Below are 19,904 nucleotides of genomic sequence, written 5' to 3'. Positions count from 1 at the left end.
GAGGATTGGGAACGAGAGATTGCGGATTGTCTAAAGCCCCATACTGACTGTGGCTAGGGGGATACTTGATTACCTTGAGGGCTTTATGATTCACAGCTCACCCTTGGCTTCTATGCTACACTACTTCTACCCTAGACAAAAGGAGATTGAAGTGCCCTTTTCAGATTGTAAGAACAGCCACTCCTTGTATTCTCAACCTGGAGAAGTCAGAAGACAAGGCAGTAAAATCATTCTCCCTTATGTTACCATGTAGACAATAGAGAAGGCGTCATTTGCTGAAATTACTAGGTAATTAAGTAGGATTGCCATATTTCAAATTGTTGAGCTTTTTTGCCCAACATCTGGGCACTACTTCTGAATGTGGTATTTTGGATATGTCCGGACGTATGGCAACCCTAAATTAAGTGATTTCAAGCACAGCACAACTATTAGTCTATTGGCTATTTGTGGCTAGGTTTGCACAACAGCAAGTCTTTTGCATATTTGGGCTCCTACTGAAATGATGTTCCTGAACCACGTTGCAAGGGCGCCAGTTGCACATTGCATACATCTCAAGATGCACTTTCACTGCGTCATCCTGTCTCTTCGATGGCTGAAATTACAATGTCCATGTCTTGAATATAGCAGAAGGTCCTTTTGTTTGACTATGCATGTGGGATTTGAATTATTGCTGTTATCATTATTATGGCCATGGATTGTTGAATGGGCATTCTAGCCTAACAATCTGAGTCGAAGATTCTCATAATACTGTTTGTGATATTTTCTTGCTACCTGATATTGCTGGAAGTATCTCTAGGGAAGCAGCCTTGACTAACAAAATGACCTGTGTACTAATGTTTTTGTTTTGACAGGTAATATTTGGAACCACGCAGTTTAGTGCTCAAAGCAGAACTTCTAAATGGTTTGCTACTAACCTGTGTAATCGTTTCTTACTTGATCATGTTTGTGCCAGTTTTTTCTTCCTAGGGAATGGCTTTAATGTGAAAAACATAAATCTGGTAAGATTTCTAACTACATAATAGGAGGTAAAGAGTGTGATCTAAAGAAAAGTATGTGGAGGCTTCTTTGAAATGGTTGCTGCTTATAACATCCATATCTTAATTACCCCTGGAGAAATGGATCCCTAATGACTACTTCATTGAGCACTAGTGGATAGTGTAATTTGTGATATTTTGGGCTGTGTGCGCACACAAAAACCAACCCAGGACTGCCACTTAAATTTAAGTGTTTAATTTGAGTTAAATTGGTCTACCATATTGATTCAAAATGGTGCCCTGCATGCAAACATAGTTGAAGACTAATATATCCACCTCAGGAGTCCTCGTACCAAGTTTGGCGATGATATATTGAGAGGCAACCTGATTGGTTGGAGCTGTCCCACATTTTGGGCAATGATATCTTCAGAGATGTCCAAGTTGGTGAAGGTTGAAATTGTCACCTCAAATTTAAAAAAGACTTGCAGAATGGGGTGAAATATCTTCAGAGGTGTCCAAATGGGCAGAGCTATTATTATTGTTGTTGTTGTTGTTGGAAAATTATTGTCTGGTAGCATTAAGGCAGAAACCTTAACAGGGCACAGCTGCCACATCGAGACAATACAATATAACAAATATTAAATACACAATAGAAATAAGAGCAAAGATAAGAACAAAATGAACCAATATGGCTTTGTGTACAGATACTTGTAAACTGCAACTTAATATTTGTGTTGCATTGAAAGATGCTGCACATCAGCCCAAGAAACATGTGAAGAGGTGAGAAGTCATGGTGTGCACCAAGGCCTGGTTAAGGTGCTTGGGGGCCCTTGTGCAATTCCCCCTACAGGGGTCCACTTCCCCAAAACAGAATGCAGGTAATGCCTTATGGGTCACAAGAAGGCTGTGTCCTCCTTGCCACCATGATGCAATAGGACCATAGTTAAGAGCAATACTGAGTTTCAGTTCATAGTTCCTGATAAGAGTCTAGGAGTGGCCCTTAATTATGGTTGGTAACGCAACTGGACATGACACCAAAGCAGGGTGGAGTGAATTCATGTCCTACAGGAGGAATGTACACAATGGTACGGCCCACTGCACAAATGGATGTTATTTGATATGTCTGTAATTGCCCTGGTTGTACTATATAAAGAAAAATATTATAACTGGGGCTGTAATCCTGTGCATAGTTACCTGGGTGTAACCTGGTTGAACACAGTACAATTTACTTCTTAGTAAATGTGCATAGGATTGCAGTATTAGTAGAAATGTATTTATGTTGTGGGGCAATGCTTTGCTGTAAGCGAATTTCCCTCTTGTTTGGTAACACAATATTGGCATTGGCAGCTAGTTTGAAGTGTCAAGTTGATCTCCAAAACTGGCATGTAATTGCTACTTAAACACTGATTCCTGCATGATATCCAGATGTTGAGCACTAGAGTGCACTTGTTTTGTTCAAACAAACGAAATGAAATTGAAATGGCTGTTACACTTTGAGATAAATTCAGCTAATCACTTTGCTCTTTCTTTCAGACTCGAATCAATGTATATTTATCACACAGCCCAGCTGGGACATCTGTGCAGAACGTGCTTCACTGGCGTCAGGTAGCACCTAATTCCTTAGGTGTTGGTAGTGCCAACTTGCTTAGATGACAACTCCCATCAGTCAGGCCACACTGGCTGGGGTTGATGAGAATTGTAGTCCAGAACATCTGGAGGGTTCTAGGCTAGTGAAGGCTGTGTGTCAGTAGCAGAAGTCTGGCCAAGAAGTGCCATGATCTGGGAGCACCTGGTGTTGAATGTAGTTGCTGGTAATTTCTTCATGGCCTTGCAAAAACAAAACAGGGTTGGGGAATCTTTTTGATACCACAGGAGTTTTTTATCAGGATTAGTTTCATAGGTCACATTTAAAAGCAGGGTGGGGCCACCTACCTGTCAATTACCTGTTGTAGCAATGGAAGATTTTAAGGTGTGTTGCAAGGTGCAGATGAAACTGATCCCTCCTCTTTATTTTCCCTGGAGATTCTGATGCAGACATCTTGCTGATCTGTTTTAACAAGTCTTTTAAGAGAAACTCCTTTCTGAATTGGGAAGGGATTTGCATGGAATTATGGCAAACTGAGTAGGATTTACACCCACACCCACACCTACACCCACACCCACACACCCACACGCACCCACACACCCAGCTGGCTTCAGCGGCAATCTCAGCTGGATAGGAGGTGGGAGACTTTGGAGAAGTGTTTGGGCCAAACTGGATCCCCTGGCAGAATAAGATTGCCTTGTGGCATGGAAGTTCCTGGTCCCTGGTATATATTTTGACTTACTTAAGTCCCCATAAATTTAATCCTCCATGAAAGATTTGGAGGATGGCCACATAGGAACTGGCCATTTTTCCAGTAGCTTCCCATTTGGGAATGCTTTCCCCAGGGAGGCTCACCCAGCCCCTTCATTATATTTCTTTAGGCACTGAGCAAAAACATTCCCTTTCTCCCTGGCCTTTGGCTAATTACACAACCTATGGCCTCCTCCCCAGTGACCTCCTCCCCAGCCTGACCCTTCCAGAGAAGAAGAAGACAGTTCAGAATTACAACAGGGGTTTGAGGGAGGTCACAGCTCAGAGGCAGATGAGGGGGAAAGCTGGGAAATGGTGGGAGATGTGGAGGAGGAAGAGGAAGCACCAGAGGGAGGACAGCTGACAGACACAATGTGTTTAGAAAGCATTCCAGACCCCCTCTCTCCCAGAACCCAGTGAGCCTTGAAGGTAGTAAAGCAAAGAGCTCAGAAACAGAGGGCCCTCCGTGGCACCCGTAGGGAGATGATGACAATGACAAATGAGAAAAGGGGGAATGGAGAGTCACTCGGGACGCCATTATCCCGAGAGGCTGTGTTCCAAGCCTCTCTCTGTAAATATTGAATAAAAAGCAGATGGTAAGAACTTTTTCTTCTCTTCTACGTTCCTCACAACCTGCCGTGCCTGTTGTGTCTGTGCGTATTGTTTTGTTATTATGTTATGTGCTTTTGTGCTTTTATATAGTAAACTGCACTATGATCCTCAGGTATTTGTTGATTAATAATTAACAGCAATAATAATAATTTCCCCATTTAGTTTTTTCAAAATATGGTACACTTCTTTTTTCAGAATAGGAGGAGTAAGGAGTTCAAAGGTTTTGACTGGGGTAGCAAGGAAGAGAACATGGCTCACCACAACCAGGTAAGAATTTTCACTAATTGCATCTCTTTCCCCCTCTTTCTCCTCCCCTCCCTCCCTTCTCTGTTTATATGATGGTAGATATTGGTAAGGTATGGCAATAGCTACTGATGGCAAAGGCTGCTGTTCATATAATACATGGTGGATAAAATGTAGCTGCAATATGAAACAAAATAGTTAAAGGTCATAATCTTACATGACGTTTATAACCAGGCTTTATATACACAAAATGTAATGATAATGATAATGATGATGATAATCATTTATACCCCACGCATCTGGCAGTTTTCCCAGCCACTCTGGTTGGCTTACATCATATATAAAAACATAACAAAACATCAGTCATTAAAAATTTCCCAATACAGGGCTGCCTTCTGATGTCTTCTAATTTCTGTGATGCCCATGAATACGTTAACAAATTCTAATAAATTATTTATCAAACTATTTATCTATAAACTATTTATCAAAATAATATATCCACAATTATACAATAAACCCTAATAAAAATAAAATTTCTGTACAATGCATGAGATGGTCTTATACTTCTTTAATTATATTAATTAGATAGCTGATATTGCTATATAAGATATTTTTAATGTTTTTTAATCAAACTTTCTGGATAACTGAAGTACCAAACACATTTTGGCATTTTACACTTCTTCAGTGGACTATTGTGCTATGCAGTATTCTGCATGCATGAGTTCAGTCTCTCAGTTTTGTCAAAAATTGTAACTAAAATCCAAATAAACCAATCACTTTAACGAAAAATCTCACCAAACAAGATCCAAATATTACCTTTGCTTGTGTCGTGGTCAAAATTCAATATCTTCAGTCAGTACAGGTTTGCAAAAATGCAATCATCTGTTAAAGCAATTCATATAACATTAGAAACATATCTCAAAAATAGGAACGTATGAAAGTAAGTAAGTAAATATAATGAGAAATTTACCAATTAAAATTTCTACACCGTGGGGATCATGAGTGTACTTAAGTGAAAGAAGCTATTATTTTACCCGCAATATTGCACTGTTGATCTGATGACAATAGTTTTCTAGCTCCATTTCATAGAAATTCCCCACACTGTGTCAGGGGCGCAGCATGAGGGGGCAGTGGGACCATGGCTCCGGGCACACAATTTTGAAGTGGCACAAATCAGGCACCCCTATGCAGGGATTCCTGCCCTGTTTCTGGGGGTTTCTGGGCCCTGGAATCTGGCCCAGCCTCACTGCTGTGTCCCTGGCCACCTCGCCCAGACAGCACATGCTTGCTCCTCAGTCAGATGGTGAACAGGTAACAACAACAACAACAACAACAACAACAACTTATTATTTATACCCCGCCCATCTGGCTGGGTTTCCCCAGCCACTCTGGGCGGCTTCCAACAAAACACTAAAATACAATAACCTACTAAACATTAAAAGCTTCCCTAAACAGGGCTGCCTTCAGATGTCTTCTAAATGTTTGGTAGTTATTTTTCTCTTTGACATCTGGCAGGAGGGCGTTCCACAGGGTGGGTGCCACTACTGAGAAGGCCCTCTGCCTGGTTCCCTGTAACGTGGCTTCTCGCAGTGAGGGAACCACCAGAAGGCCCTCGGCGCTGGACCTCAGGGTCCGGGCAGAATGATGGAGGTGGAGACGCTCCTTTAGATATATTGGACCGAGGCTGTTTAGGGCTTTAAAGGTCAGCACCAACACTTTGAATTGTGCTCGGAAACGTACTGAGAGCCAATGTAGGTCTTTCAAGACCAGTGTTATATGGTCTCGGCGGCCGCTCCAAGTCACCAGTCTAGCTGCCGCATTCTGGATCAGTTGTAGTTTCTGGGTCGCCTTCAAAGGTAGCCCCACATAGAGCACATTGCAGTAGTCCAAGCGAGAGATAATTAGAGCATGCACCACTCTGGCGAGAAAGTCTGCGGGTAGGTCTCGGCCTGTGGGGAACCAAGCAGAGGGCCTTCTCGGTAGTGGCGCCCGCCCTGCAGAAAACCCTCCCTTCATATGTCAAGGAAATAAACAACTATTTGACTTTTAGAAGTTTGATGTTTTATCATGCTTTTGCTATTCCCTTGGGAGCTACCCAGAGTGGCTGGCTAAACCCAGACAGATGGGCAGGATATAAATAAAATAATAATAATAAAAAATATTATTATTATATTTTTATATAGCAATATGTCACCATTATACAGACTGCTTCTGTCCAGTATGTATGTTCCTTCAAATTTATCCATATGTAGATTTGCTAACTCAGATGTCTGCTTTGCATGATGACATCTGAAATGTGCAAGAAGGATCTCTTTTAAAACTGAAATAATGTTGATTTGGTGCTCATGTCACTAATGCAAAAATGAAATGGGTTCTCCCTCCTTCCCTCTGTCTCTCTCTATCTGCCTATATGTGTATTACTTCCATTTTGCTTAAAGGATCCTCTATCATCAATATGCCTTCCTCCTATGGAATGTTAGTATAAAACGAAGCTCCATGAACACTTGGTTATCAGAGAACGATATGATAAAGAAAATAAATAGACAAATTTTGTATGCAACAACCTTCTTCGACCTAGTTCCTTCCAGATGTTTTGAAGGACAGCTCCCATCAACCCAGGAAATAAAGCCAATTGGCTGCGATGATGGGAATTATAGTCCAAAACATCTGAGGGCATAGGCTTGGGAAAGCTGGCCCTCTGATATATAGGATAATTCTTATTGTCAGGTTGTGTTGGCTCTCATAGTTTGACGTAGTGTCACATACAAAACAGCTCATTTCCTCAGAATGCACAAAATGCAGCACATTCCACAAGACCTGATTGCTATTATGCAATATGGCCAGAGAATGTACAAAGGATAGTCAATATATGCACATTGTTCAAAGCCTGTTGGAAACCGTGTATATTTACCAGGAAATGTGAACAAGTTACTTTTCATGGATGATGTGCTTATTCTTCACAATGCATCTTAAATCTGCACAATGTCCAGTTGTTATGCACTTTAAGTGCTCAATTTATATTCCCCTTAACATATTTGTTGTTGTTGTTTAGTCATTTAATAATGTCCGATTCTTCGTGACCCCATTGACCAGAGCACGTCAGGCACTCTTGTCTTCTACTGTCTCCCGCACTGTCCAACCATCTCGTCCTCTGTCATCCCCTTCTTCTTGTGCCCTCAATCTTTCCAAACATCAGGGTCTTTTCCATGGAGTCTTCTCCTCTCATGAGGTGGCCAAAGTATTGGAGCCTCAGCTTCAGGATCTTCCTTCCAGTGAGCACTCAGGGCTGATTTCCTTCAGAATGGATAGGTTTGATCTTCTTGCAGTCCATGGAACTCTCCAGAATCTCCTCCAGCACCATAATTCAAAAGCATCAATTCTTCGGCGATCAGACTTCTTTATGGTCCAGCTCTCACTTCCATATATCACTACTGGGAAAACCATAGCTTTAATTATACGGACCTTTGTTGGCAAGGTGATGTCTCTGCTTTTTAAGATGCTGTCTAGGTTTGTCATTGCTTTTCTCCCAAGAAGCAAGCGTCTTTTAATATCATGACTGCTGTCACCATCTGCAGTGATCATGGAGCCCAAGAAAGTAAAATCTCTCACTGCCTCCATTTCTTCCCCTTCTATTTGCCGGGAGGTGGTGGGACCAGTGGCCATGGTCTTAGTTTTTTTGATGTTGAGCTTCAGACCATATTTTGCGTTCTTCTCTTTCACCCTCATTAAAAGGTTCTTTAATTCCTCCTCACTTTCTGCCATCAAGGTTGTGTCATCAGCATATCTGAGGCTGTTGATATTTCTTCTGGCAATCTTAATTCCATCTTGGGATTCATCCAGTCCAGCCTTTCGCATGATGAATTCTGCATATAAGTTAAATAAGCAGGGAGACAATATATATGTGTTTGTGTGTGCGCGCGGGCACGTGCACATTTGTTTTGGTCAGGAAATTTTTTGCAGAGTCCTAACTTATAAAGTATTTTTAAAGTATTTGTTATTTCCCCCTCTCTTTTAGGAAACAGCACCTTCCTATGATATTAAACAAATGACTATTCCAACAGCTCTCTGGAATGGTGGAAACGACTGGGCTTCAACTCCAAAGGATTTTGCCCTGCTGCTGCCTCAGGTCTCAAACCTAGTTTACCACAAGTTTATTCCCGACTGGGCACACCTGGATTTCATATTGGGCTTTGATGCCCCACAGCGCATGTATAAAGAGATAGTTGAGTTTATGCAGAATTATCAGTGAGTTTGTGATCCTGAAATAGTCCTTCAAGAAATCAGCACCATCAGTCTATGTCTATGATGATGACGACGACAACAACAACTATAAAAACTACAAAAAAAAATCACCTTGGAAAGAAATCCCTGTTTGTTCACACAAAATAATTCCTTTGAAAATAATATTTTTGAACTGCTTATCATTATTTATATCCATGCATTTTTAATGGAGGTGTTGAGACATAACTCAAGTGACTTCTCATCACAGTACAGTGGTACCTGAGTAGGAGGAGGCAGGCAGACTCCTCGGAGGCCCCGTGGAGCATCCTGCCCCAGCTTGCCCCACTGAGTGACTGCTGAGGCATATGAAGCCTATGAAGAGTCATTTGAAAAACACTGAGGTGGCATGGTTCCCCACCTCCCCAGGCAGAACTTTCATATGTGGTGGCTCATTCTCATATTGTGCTTGGCATGGCAGTCTCTTCACCCATCCCTCAACAGGACCACATTTGCACCATTTGCTTCCAATTTGACACAGCTAGGCACTAGAGTGCCCATATGCCTTACTTTCCAGAGGACACTCTGTTTGAGTAGCTGTATGGTCCAAGTCCAGTTTAAAGATTGAGAAAAGACAGCAGGAGTCTTGGCATCATGCCCCATCAATGGATAACACATGGTCAGGAGTTGTTCTGGTTTAAAGTAATGGTTCATCTAGTCTAGTATTATGTTTCCTCTGTGGGTAAGCCAGATGCTTCTGGCGACTTTACAATTGGGAAATGAAGGAATCAGTTCTCTCCCTCTCTCTATCAGCGAAGCTCAGATGCTGACAGGAGAAGAAGAAGCAGGCATAGAGAGAGAACAGTTAACAGCAGAAGGCAGATAGGAGAGGGAGAGCAGCTGTAACCTGAGCTCTGAACAAAGGGGAGGTGAAAGACAGGGCCAGAGTGACAGGTGGCTGTGTGAGAGCTTCAATAGTGAGTCAGACATTGGAATGCAGGAAGCATTCTCTCCCAAATCTCGTAGGATCTCAAAAGTGGCCAAGATGTGCGAAAGATACTGGAAAAAAGGTGGGGGCTTCCGTGCTGGGGAAGGGGGAGGAACTCAGTCCGGGCAGCTCCATCTTCTGTGGAGGATGATGAGTAGAGGAGCTCCGTCCTTGTTTGTTGTTTTAGCAATAAATCTGAAATAATTAACAGCCAGAGTGGTCTCCTGTTTGTGGGAGAGACCAAGCCATAACACTCTCCCTCCCTCTCTCTGTCTTCCACTTATCTGCAAGGTCTAGGCCAGGGGTAGTTAACCTTTTTATACCTACTGCCCACTGATGTATCTTTCTTGATGGTAAAATTTCCTTACTGCCCACCAGTGCTTGATGGAAGGAGGGTTCAGCTTGTGCCATAGAACCCCCTACTGCCCACCTAGAATCCTGAAATGCCCATTAGTGGGCGGTAGGGACCAGGTGGACAACCCCTGGTCTAGGCTTTCAAGGGATATGCATTCTAAGTACGAATATTCACATTTCATTAACATGACTACTAACTCTGTGAAATTGTTAAACAACATTTTCAAAATCATCTCTGTAAGCTTCCTTGCTCTCCCGGTCTACCCAGAAGTTTTAGAGATACAGGATGCAAACTGTTGCACGGATGGATCCACCCACCCACCCACCCACATAATCTGCTCTGGATGGCTGGAGGGCCTTCCAGGAGAGAGAGAGAGAGAGAGAGAGAGAGAGAGAGAGAGAGAGCGCAAATGCTTGGGGAGAATCTGCCTTTAACTACAGTTTTAGGTTTTACATAATCATTTAAATTATAACACTAGTAGCTATTTGATTTGAATATATTGCCTGATCATCTGTGGCCAAGTAGCATGGTGTGTGATTCCATATATGTTGATATTTCTGTTTCTTCTGAGTTCTGGGAGGTAAAAAACACAAGTAAAAACCATTCAAGGTGGGCACAGATATCTTGAGGTTCCCGATCGTTACTTCAGTCAGATGGAGTGAATAAAGTTTTTTGCCTCAACTATTTCTATTGAGCAATAATCATGACATATTATTTTACTGTATTCATGATGCCTTTGATATTTCCTTCCACAATGCAGTTAATGCTTTTCTTTGAGTCTTGAGTTGTTTCAAAAAACTTTTTGAGACCTAAACTGTTTAAGAATCCCAGAGAATTAATCTCAGAGAGAAGTTTTTCAGTCTGACTCTTAAGGGGTTTTCAAAGCTTGGGGACTTCTTTATAGAAATTCCCTTGACCACTGCCTTCGTTGCTTGCCACCCTCTCTGCAGCACAGTGAAGCGGATCATGTTCCAAGTAAAGGGATGTATAAGAATCTCTGGTATCTATCAATCATCTATCTATCATCTATCTATCTATCTATCTATCTATCTATCTATCTATCTATCATCTATCATCTATCTATATCTATCTAATCTATCATCTATCTATCATCATCTATCTATTTACAAAACTGTAATAAAGTAGAAACACGAAGAGTTGTAGCCAAAACGGCACAAATTGAGTTCCACTCATGCGAAAGGTCTTGCCTTGACTTACCTATTCCCACCAAATCAGTTCCAGATGGTCCTGCAACACACTGGAGCAGCTTTTGAGGGTGCACAGGAGGCTGTAGGGGGAAGAAGAGGACATGGAATTCCACTTTGCAAGTAGAGGTCTGTTGCATGAGTGGAACAGCAATGTTGGATGCAAACTAAAGTACTCCTAATGTTTCTTTGGGGTGTTTCTAATTGGTGAATATGGTAGCACCTTGTGAATTACATAATTGGCTGTTGAAAGGTGTTTGTTGCTGCTATAAAGATAGCCACACCCCAAGTTTTCAAAGGGCCCTGGGTTAAAAAGTGTTGCCTAAACCATTTGTGTTTCACTAACCTTTTGTGCCTATCTCTCAGATGGTGTTCTTGGAGCATAATTACAGCTGCAGGAAAACATTTTATATGACTTGCCATAAGGGGTGCTGCAAGTGTGACTCAATCTGCTCCAACTTCCACTCAAATTATCATTTGGTATTTTCCATTCTGCTGCAATTGGTTTATTTTACACAAGTCTTTCTTCTATATTGTTTATTGATATTGAGATACTTAGAAAGAATTAAATCTCATAACACACAATACACATGCACACATCAGCCACCAGCAGATATTCCAAAATCAATTACCTTACCTGTGTATTCACATTCAAAGTTGAAGAATTTCCAGAAAGTTGGTCCTGTGGAACCTTAAAGGCAGAGCTCATGAAGTGAAGAATGGCCCATTTGAAAGCCATCTCTATGACTGCAATTCTAATGTGCATGTTTTAAAAAACTGTTGCGTGTTGAGTCCCACAATGCCACCCCCAAAAAATTCACACATCACACATCAATTTTTGTTTAAGGTTTTTGGCATAATTTTGGCCACAACTTTATTCAAAATACACACAAAAAAGTGAGTGGTTGCTTAGGCATTGGTTATGACTATCTGTCCTTGCCCTCAGGGACAGAGCTGGCCTTCCGGATTCCAACGGAAGCCAGCGTGGGAAACAAGTATTGGGTGAGAAAATGAAGCTGGGCATCAGTCCCTCACTTCTCACCCTCATGTTCCTGTGGGGCTTGCACAGCCCAAGTCCGATGCCAGGGACAAGGATGAAAAGAATGGCAAGCCGCTGGATTCCTTTAACGGAATTCCCTTTCCGCACCACCATTGGAGGGGTAGGCACTTACCCCTCCAACAACCAATTTTAACCAATGCCTAACCGCCATGGAGCCCTCAGCTCACCGCCAAACTACTCACACACCCAACCAAGCCTTCAGCTTAGCCACCACCGCACTCAGCCAAGCCTCATTCCCTAAGGCAGAAAGGTGCACGCCATCAGCTCTGAAAAAGGATTCAGCCTGAAAAAGAATCTCAGGATGGGAAATCACATCTCCACCCAGCTCAAAAATCTTTTTAGACACAGCAGAATTGATGCGTTTCCTGGCCCTTTTGGTGGCAGCTGGGCAACGGCTACCCATCCAAACGTGTCGTTGCAAAAGCTTTGACCAAAATATTTTTGCTGTCGGCACCACTGCCAGCAGCTTCTCCAGGTCACCCAAAATTGCAGCACGTACTGAAAAACAGTCCATGGAAACCAGGTCGTTCTCACCCAGCTGCACCACGATAGCTGTGGGTGGCCCTTCCAACAGCATCTGCCTCCGAATCAGCGGCAGGAACTCTGACCAGCGCATTCCCCGTCTGGACAGCCAAGACAACTGCACATGTGGAGAGGCACACTCAATGATGTGGGGCCCTCAACCCCGCCCTGAGTTGAGCCAGGCATGAACAGAAAGGGCGCCCAGGAGCCACCACCCTGCACATGAAATTCAGGTGTCCTAATAGTGACTGGAGTTGCCTTAGGGACACCTTCTTCAGAGGGAGCAATTCCTCTGACTTTCTTCAAGGCTACCAGCTTGTCTTTTGGCAAGCTGGAAGTTTGGGAAACCGTATCCAAAAGGATGCCCAGGTAAGTAAGCTGGGTCGAAGGACCTTCGGTCTTTTCCACAGCGAGCGGAACCCCCAGTTCCTCCGTAAGGTCAGCAAAGGCTCACAGCAACACCAAGCAATTGCCGGTATCGCGAGCCGAGGCCAATAAAAAATCATTCAAATAATGTGTGACTCCGCCCAGTCCGGTTTTAAATTTGAGGGCCCACTCCAAAAACGTGCCGAAAGATTCAAAAGCAGCACACGCTATTGAACAGCCCATAGGCATGGCTTTGTCAAAGTAATATTTGCCCTCAAACGGGAAACCTAGCAGCCAAAAATCCTCCGGATGAATTGGCAGTAAGCGAAATGCCGATTCAATATCGCATTTTGCCAATAAAGCAGCGTGGCCGAACTTCCGAATCATCTTGATCACATGATCAAGAGAGGCATACTTTACGGAGCAAAGCTCCGGAGGAATAACATCGTTGACTGAGGTACCGCTGGGATGTGATAAATTATGAATTAAACGAAATTCACCTGGAGCTTTCTTCGGCACGATACCCAATGGGGATACATGCAAATTATGAAGGGGGGGGCGCCAAAAGGACCAGCCATACAATGCAAAGCTACCTCCTTTGCAATCTTTTTCCGGGCGACCTCAGGTAGCTCGCGAACTGATTTTTGGCTAGAAGGATTCCGTGCGGGAGGAATCTGAAAACCAACAGAAAAACCATTACTCAAATAACGTGCAGCATCCCTATTGGGGTAAGACTGCAACCAAATTTGAAGGGCCGGCAAACGAACAGGAGAACGAGCCAAGGAGGTCAATACGCTATTTTCCTGTTCCTGAGGTTGAAGGGAGGGGGGCTGGCTTGGGGGGTTGCTGAGAACCCCCTCTTCCCCCACGAAAGGGCCGCCGACCACCAAAACAAGAGGAAGCTGAATGCAATCCATTGCATTTTTCACACATGTGAGCATACTTGCATGCCTGGCGCTGACAAGAGCCCTTATTAAAATCCCAGCATAGCAGACGGCGGCTAGTTCTAAAAGCTGAAGTCCTTGACTTCTGTTGTTCCGGCACTTTTTTATCGATGAGTGGGGACACGTGGGTGGTCCATACATCGAGATCCTTACAATCTCAGTGGGCCGAAGGGATCCTGGCAGCGTGGCGCCTGAAGTTCTCATCATATTTGATCGCAGCTTTTTCACCAGCTTTGGTGAAGGCGGAGCGAACAATGGATAGATAAACTATCAAATGAAGAGATCTCCGTGGGTACGCTGCCGTAACCACACAAGCAAAGACCTGGAAACAATCGAGCCAGTGTTCAAATGTCCTGTCCACAGTGGTGGCGCCAGGGCGTTTTTTGGAGGAAGAGTTTCCCTTCTCCTGATCCTCCGAAGGTGGGGCCAATTTGAAAATGTCTACATAGCGGCCGTTCAATATCCTGGAGCGTAGCTTTGCTGACTAATGGGAACCTGGTATGATATCCCTGGCAGAATTGGTAGAGACGTTAACATCAGGTACTAACACACCGTCCCTACACTTCTGGACAGCCCCATACTTTGCCCGGTATGTGTTGGCCCTTCGATCCCAGGCCCACCGTGGAAGCCCCGAAGCCAATTCTCCAAAACCCCAGTAAAGTTCCATTGAATTACCCACCTCATCATTGGAACTAGAAGGTGACGTACCAGTATAAGAGGACGATGTGTCATCCCTCCTCCGCTTGGCATGCTTCCGGGAAGACCTCCTGTGGCGATGTTTTCCGCCCGAAGACTTCCTGGCAGGGACTGGTAGACTTTCCTCAATTGACGACTCGGAGTCAAGATTCAGCTGCGATGCACCCAGGACTGACTGCGGAGAAACAACACGTGAGAGGCCAGAACCTGACGCCACTTCAGCTGAAGGCTGAGCGGGCGTACCCCGGCGGGTGGATGCTGCCAAAGGGCCCCTTCTCCTGGTGGAACGAGCTGTCCTCCGTGAATTGCCCTGGACTGCAGGTAAGTCGGGGGACTGGGTTAACTGGGGATGCACCATTGAACCCCTCGATGATGACCTTCTCTCCCATCTTCGCTAGATGATGGCAAAACCGGAGACGACACCAGTGCTGAATGAAGCGGCCTTCCAGACACGAAAGGCTGGGTGGAGCAGTGTTGAAGGAAACCATCCATTTCCACTGCAAAGCAAGATCCAGCATGGCTGGATCACCGGCCATGCTCGCCACCAAAGATTGCACCCGCCCCACCGGTTGACTTGGGGTGGGTGAGCGAAGCACCTGGGATGGGCCTCTAATAGGCCGTTTTGAGGCAGAGGCTGAGCCGGGGCGGGCGGCGACTTTCTTCGGAGCCATACCTGCTAGTTAAGGATAAGATCAACAGTCAAAGACAGCTCCCAAAAGGGGGGTGCCACAACCAATTAAATGGCTATCAAATATCAAATGAGAATTAGCAACTGCTGGCCAGTCACCGTCCAAGACGGAAGCACCACTGCTTCCCTATCAGCGCCTTCTCTAAAGAAAATAAAATAATAAATTAAATTAAAAGTGTCTATATACGGTAATTAAATTAGGTAAATTAAATAACCAACAAATTGAGTCAAAGGTAAGTAGGACAGGCTGGTATCTATCTATCATCTATCTATCTATCTATCTATCTATCTATCTATCTATCTATCATCTATCTATCTTTATTCCTAAAGAATAAGCAAGGTGCACCTCCTCAAGCCGGCCAGCAGGGGTCACCAGCTGGCCCAGGCTCAGTGGGAAGAGGCGCAGTACCAGGCTAGGCCACCGGGGGGAGCCCGGGCGCTCAGCCAAGCTGCAATAACTCTGCACAAGCACAAGGGGGCCAGCAGGGAGAAACACACCACAACAGGAAAAGTCTTCTTCAACGGAGCTGCGTACAGAAAACAGGTAAAATGGCGAGCACAATACAGCTTGCAGCCCCCCGGCACCCAGGGGGAGCTACGCAGCCGAGCCGGGCGATTGATATTGGGCGTGCAGGGAGCCCGAGGCCCAGTGCGGCAGCCACCGGCCAGTTCTTTTGCTAGGCGATGCCTGCAACGATTACGGCCGCAAAATCGGCTGCCTGTACTCTCGCACCACGTGCTCTGGGCAGCAAAATGCCGGGGGAAGGCAATTCTCCCCACAACGTCTTCCACTTGCCCCCCAAGGCCTTCAAGGAAATGCCCCCCCCCAAGAAGCGGCCGCTGCCGCAGCCCCAAGGTAAGGCCGGGACCCCGCGAACCGCCCCCGTGGCGCCGAAAGAGCTGCGAAAGGTAAGAGGGGGGGGGGGGAAAGCGCCCTTGCAACTGTCCAAAATAAAATTAACAACAAAAAAACCCCAATAAAGGAAAAAACGCTCGGCAGGTACCAGAGAGGCCCGCCGTAAGGTTCCTCCGCCAGCTGCTTGAGTGCCGGGCCTCGGGACGGGCCTGGCATCCACAGAAAGGCAAAAGTTGGGGCGCAGGAAGCAGCTACCAGCCCGTGAAAGAACCGGCCTCCAAACGCCTAAATAGAGAGGCAAAGCCTCAGACGGCCGAGGGGGGGACACCCTCTGAGCCTGGCATTTTCATCCTGCTAAAATATTTTTAAATTTTAAAACTGGGTTGAAGGGAAGAATACAATGGGATGGGAAAGGGGAAGGGGAAATGGAAGGGAGGAAAGTACTGAAGGGAAGGCGCGAGGGAGAAAAGTACTTAAAACCTAAGGCCAAGGGAAAACGAAAGTAGATTGCAAGCAAGCTCATATACAACCGTCTCCACAGCTCCTGATCTGGTGCAAAACGGCCAAGAGGACGCCCAACGTCGGGCGTCCTGTATTTAAAGACTCTGACCCCTCCTCCAAATTGGCAACAATCAAAACTCCCCAGCAACCCAATTTTAACCACTTAATGGCTTGGGTTCCTCCCAAATCTGCCCAGTAACAGCAGGGTGGCTTGTTCCCCCAACCGCAACACGTGCTCTCTGTTAGGGAGAACACACTTTAGAGGGAACTAAGGTAAAAATCATAACAGGAGTCTATGACATGAAAGAGGCTGTGCAGTACAAATACAATCTGGTTCTCATTTCATTATCAGAAAATAATTCAAATTTATTTCTGCTTCCAAGTATCTTTATTATTTTAACCACTTTAACCATTTACACCAGAATACTTTGATAATAAATACTCACAATATAAAAAGGAAGAAAAGGAGGATAAAGAAACAACTAATAACAAACTACAACAAAGAGAAAAAATATTATATAGATAATTATCTTAACCACACATATCTGTTTAACAATATAGCTAAATTATATCTAATCTTATTCCCCAATAAGGTGCTACTGGAAGGAATTTTTTATTTTGACTATGGCAGACCAACACGGCTACCTATCTACTACTGGAACCATGGAAGGCACCACATTGAGCCGCATGAAATGGAAGTCCATCAACCTCACCAAGAAACTTGCACAGGTACAGACTGATATCTTCTTTCTTACTAAATGCAAGAACCTGGACATTATACCCAAGGGTCTTAGAATTAAGAACCCTCTACAATCCACATATCCCACTGAATATGCAAGAAAACTATGCAACACTTTCTCTAAGAAGCTGCTCAAACATCTGATCAGCGTTCTCTACTCTAAACAGAAGCTAATAAAGGAGGAACTCCTTGTATTAGACAACTCTATCAGGAACCACCAAGCTTAGCAAGAGTTTCAAAAGGAAGAAACAAAACATTTACCACTCTCAACTGGAGCTACTGAAAAAACAGAAAAACAAGAAACTCTCCAACCTTTCCAACCTACAGGCTACTAATCAAAACAAGATCAACAATATTGTCAATCTCTCACAACAAGCACTCAGCCCAGCCGAGGAATCAGTCCTTTCACGTGGACTGTCATTCTGCCCTGCCAAATCCCCACACATGATTCAATTCTACGGGGATTTGGAAGCATTTTTCCGCCGTTTACTCCTGAAGGAGTATTTTCAACACACACAACAACAAGACAAATCAGAACAAACATCAACTTCACAACACAACGCCTCTCAACCCACTGGAGAACAACAACCACCCTCCCAACAGAACACGGACCACCAACTACCACCGAAAAAGTGTTACACAAAAAGGGACTCCACATGGACCCCTCCTGAGGGACGCAATACCACACTGGACTTGTACATTGACTGCTTCCGCCACAGAATCCAAACAGATGTGACCAGAAAACACCATCACTTACAACAAAATCTAAACCATGCTGAAAGGAGAGCCATAAATAATCTCAGAAACAACCCAGACATTATAATTAAAGAAGCAGACAAAGGTGGAGCTGTCGTCATCATGAACAAAACTGACTACATTCAGGAGGCTCACAAACAACTTTCCAATACCGCCTTTTACACAAAATTGGACTCAGACCCCACACAAGAATACAAGAAAGAACTAAACAAGATTGTTAAGGAGCTACCCCCACACATCCAAGAACAGATCCTCACCAACACACCAACAGAACCTCGACCAGGAACTTTCTATCTTCTACCCAAAATACACAAACCAGGAAATCCAGGACGCCCCATCATTTCAGGTATTGGCACTGTTACAGTGGGTGTCTCCAGTTATATGGACTCTGTTCTGAAACCATATGCCATCAATGCTCCCAGCTATGTACGTGACACCACAGATTTTCAGTGTATCTGAAGAAGTGTGCATGCACACGAAAGCTCATACCAAGAACTAACTTAGTTGGTCTTTAAGGTGCTACTGGAAGGAATTTCTTATTCCCCAAATATGTGTCATTCCAGGCCATAATAAATAAGGACCATGTTTCCATACAGCTACTAACAGGCACAGCCTCCTGTCTTTTATAAAATGTGAGTTCTAATAATGTTACGATTTTTCATATTTCATCAAGCCATTGTTATATAAACGATGCTGTGGTTTTCTTCTAAGAGTTTGCAGTTGCTGATTTTGCTGCAATTGGCAGAGTTATGACCATTTCCAGATCAGAATCAGGTGCCAGGAGACCTTTCTTTTTTTTTTTTTTAAAAAAAGAAATATCAGAACAGACACATATGCACTTTCTGTTGACCATCATCAACTCGGGAAATGCTGCTGAATCCTCCCCAAAGAACAACAGAGCTCATCAACTGCCCTATTCTAAAGCTTTTGTGTTCTTTTGGAAGCCCTGTTTCACCCACCCACGTGCTTCTTGTTTCTCAGTTGCCCCATGTGGACTCTGAATCCTGCTGGCACTCACCAGCTGAGGCAGCTATTAGGGGGAATGATAATTACAAGATTCTTTGTTAAAATAAAAATAAATAAACTTTAACACTTTTTGTAAATCCATTCATCCCTTTTTCACCATCTGCTAGTATCATGGAAACGACTTTTAAAATAGTGAAATGGTATCATGCCATTATATTCTTTTAAAAAGGTGACATAATATAAGTCAGAAGATATGGGGCAATAGAGGAGCATGGCTTTGAACTCTTCCATTAAATGAAGCCATTGCATGCAAGAGGGGCGGAGGAAGGGGGTGCGGTAGGTACAGCCCATCCCGGGTGTCACCATTGAGGGTATGTGTGACAAAATGCTGGGTGGCACTCACAACGGGGCCTGCAGTGCATCCAGCTATGCATCTCTCCTGGAAGAGACGTGGTGGATTGGATGTGCACAGCCTCCACACTGCCCCAACAGTCCACCCACTGCCTTGTCTCCCCCTAAGCTGTAGGGCGGCTGAGTGGAAGGAGGCAGGTAGATGCCGGAGGCCCTACGGTGTGCCCCGCCCCTGGGCGTGCCGCCCCAGGCACCCGAGAGGCTCCCTCTGGCACTGATTGCATGCAGCTTCTGGGTGTGCATATAATTGAAAAGCATCATTAAGGGCTGGATCCTGGCATCTTTTGCATGCCAAAGGGCACAGCAGCAAAAACAGGAAAGGGCATATATATAAGTTCTACTTGTACATATTCTGATTTATTAACGTGCATATCCTGATTTGTTAATGTTAAGTAACTGTTTTAAAACACCTCTCCTGGGTAGTTTTGACTTATACATTATACAATATACATGAGGTTACCAGTAGTTG

General features: G+C 44.3%; 1 protein-coding gene across 1 annotated transcript in view; it reads left to right on the top strand.

The window, feature by feature from the left end:
• The window catches only part of LOC310707872 (uncharacterized protein), a 60,364-nt gene that overhangs the window by 12,966 nt on the left and 27,494 nt on the right, over positions 1–19,904 (top strand). Inside the window, exons 6-12 of the mRNA XM_083505327.1 lie at positions 852–998; positions 2,508–2,579; positions 4,117–4,188; positions 8,180–8,409; positions 12,746–12,881; positions 14,519–14,839; positions 15,562–15,750. Of these exons, the coding sequence (XP_083361453.1) occupies positions 852–998; positions 2,508–2,579; positions 4,117–4,188; positions 8,180–8,409; positions 12,746–12,881; positions 14,519–14,839; positions 15,562–15,750 (1,167 nt within the window). The remainder of the gene's footprint in view (positions 1–851; positions 999–2,507; positions 2,580–4,116; positions 4,189–8,179; positions 8,410–12,745; positions 12,882–14,518; positions 14,840–15,561; positions 15,751–19,904) is intronic.

Source organism: Podarcis liolepis (genome assembly GCF_965112155.1).
Source record: "Podarcis liolepis genome assembly, chromosome: 5".
NCBI lineage: Eukaryota > Metazoa > Chordata > Lepidosauria > Squamata > Lacertidae > Podarcis > Podarcis liolepis.
Note: the sequence above shows the minus strand (reverse complement) of the source record. Positions and strands in the feature narration are given on the sequence as shown.